Below are 2,224 nucleotides of genomic sequence, written 5' to 3'. Positions count from 1 at the left end.
TTATTTTTTAAAATACATTTTAGTCTCGTCTTTCATCATCCACGATATTGCATGTTGATAAAGTCACAGTTATCGTTTATTGGCCTTATTGTCGTCTCGTGTCTAAATGCTTCTACAGCCAAGACTCTTCCTCAGAGAGGCATGGATACGTAGCCGCAGCAGTGAAGCCTGACACAATACAACAACAAAGACTGGAATTCCCGACCACAGCTGGACAACAATTACACACAATCGGAGCAGTGACAGCTGGTCAGCTCACACTGGTGGAACCCATTCACACAGAGAGACAGACAGGCTCATACCTCGTAGGCTAAAGCAAACGTCCCCCAGTGATTGGCCAGTGATGTTTTCGCCTGAATGTCCATGTGAATCTGAACAGCCTCTTCAGGGACCACATGCTGAGACTTCATGATTCCTCTAAGCAAAACAAAACATGTCATAATTGTACTTCAGTTAAAAACAGAGGAAAACACACATCTGCTTTTTACATTTATCCATTTAGCAGATGCTTTAATTCCAAGCAACAAAAGAGGACCACAAGTAATTCTTCAAGGAACCGACAATATTCATAATATGCAATGCAAGGTTTATTTGACCACTAGATTAGGAAGCAAACTGCTCTTTAAGGTCTTACCTGGGCAGGTAAGCTCCAATCGGGATGGCAGCCAGGTCAAACGGTCTGAAGCGTTTTCCAATCTCTTTAAATGCTGAACAGTATCCCGTATCCCCAGCAAAGAAGAAACGACAATGTTGGCCTACGATAGTCCAGCTTCCCCATAATGCTTTGTTGTCATCCACAGGCGTGCGTTTGCACCAGTGCTGTGCTGGCGTGCCCAGGAATGCGGCTCCCCACCGACCAGTCCATCTCTGTGACATTCTCACAGCCTGCCTTCTGCATCCATTCGGCTAACCCAAGAGACACAAACCAGCGCAAACCAGAACCAAAGCAAGCATTCAGTGCTGCCACAGAGTCTGCGTCGAGGTGATCGTAGTGTGTATGACTGATCACCACTGCGTCCAGACGAGGAAGCTGTTCTACGTTGCAAGGCGGGTCACGGTAACGCTTCGGGCCCATGAACGGGACTGGAGAGGCTCTCTGGCTGAACATGGGGTCAGTGGCATGACCCAGCCAGGTCGCTTGCACAGATGAGCCTCTCTGCCCACACTGATCTGGCCTCTGGATAAAATATGGCTCCAGAACCGGCAACTCACGTTCTAGAACCTGAGGACAGAAAACAGAAAACATTTTTTTCCCTCCTTTTTTTTAATTTTTACATTCAGTTTTAATAATGTGAATAATTTTAATTTACTTTTTTAAATGTTACAGATATTTAAATAAATTTTAATTATATACTTGATGTATTATAAAAATGCATTAATGAATATAAAATATAATAAACATTTAAATAAAATAACATCTTATATTTTTGTATACATAAATATTTGCTTTTATACAACTATTGATCATTCTAAATCCATAAATTATTATAAAATGTAATGTACATTTTCCTTTATATGAAATACATTTTTATATTCATAATTTATATTTATTTACTTTTTTTACACCTACTTATTAAAATTACAGATTTATAAATTTATATAAAATTGTATAAATGTAATGTTTTATAAAATGATTACATTTTATATTTATAAATGTAATAATTGTATATTACGCAATTGTATACATTTATACATTTAGAATGATTATGAATAGGTATAAAAAACATTCAATGTGTAATCATACATATATAAATATAAAATGTAATCATTCTATATAAAGTAAATGCATATTACATTTTACATGTATGAATGTATAATTATAAATAGGTATAAAAAATAGATACAAATTTAGATAAAATGCAAATATATAATGTATAAATATACATTTTAATATAAAACTGAACATCAGTATATACATAAATATATAATTTAATGTAACAGTATACTAAAAAAAACTATTCTTTTGGAAAAACTATTTCACCATTCAAAGCAAAATAATTTGTAACATATAATGAAATGTTATATGCCATTCAGCTGCCATTTTTCTACTTTAAATCCTCTAAACACTAGACTTCTAGAGACAAACCGAATAATCAAATCTTATTTGTTAATGTTTACAGTATTCATGTTTTAAAGCTCAGGAAAATCCTTTCTGACATTTCAAATTCCACACTGCTGATTCATTGCATTCCCAATGAGTGTGTGTGTGTGTGTGTGTGTGTGT

The 2,224-nt window shown here is 35.2% G+C and overlaps 1 protein-coding gene across 1 annotated transcript; it reads right to left on the bottom strand.

Moving 5' to 3' along the window:
* Positions 1-296: 296 nt before the first annotated feature.
* On the bottom strand, positions 297-1,222 carry LOC107576752 (N-acyl-phosphatidylethanolamine-hydrolyzing phospholipase D-like; the record flags this gene model as incomplete). The annotated part of the gene is given in 3 exon segments (XM_016262885.1): positions 297-417; positions 635-829; positions 831-1,222. Coding segments are annotated over 3 exon segments (708 nt in total), but the record flags the coding sequence as incomplete, so codon positions are not given.
* Between the last annotated feature and the right edge of the window lie 1,002 nt (positions 1,223-2,224).

This window comes from Sinocyclocheilus grahami, unplaced genomic scaffold, assembly GCF_001515645.1.
Source record: "Sinocyclocheilus grahami isolate Dianchi unplaced genomic scaffold, SAMN03320097.WGS_v1.1 scaffold4284.1, whole genome shotgun sequence".
Taxonomy (NCBI): domain Eukaryota; kingdom Metazoa; phylum Chordata; class Actinopteri; order Cypriniformes; family Cyprinidae; genus Sinocyclocheilus; species Sinocyclocheilus grahami.
Note: the sequence above shows the minus strand (reverse complement) of the source record. Positions and strands in the feature narration are given on the sequence as shown.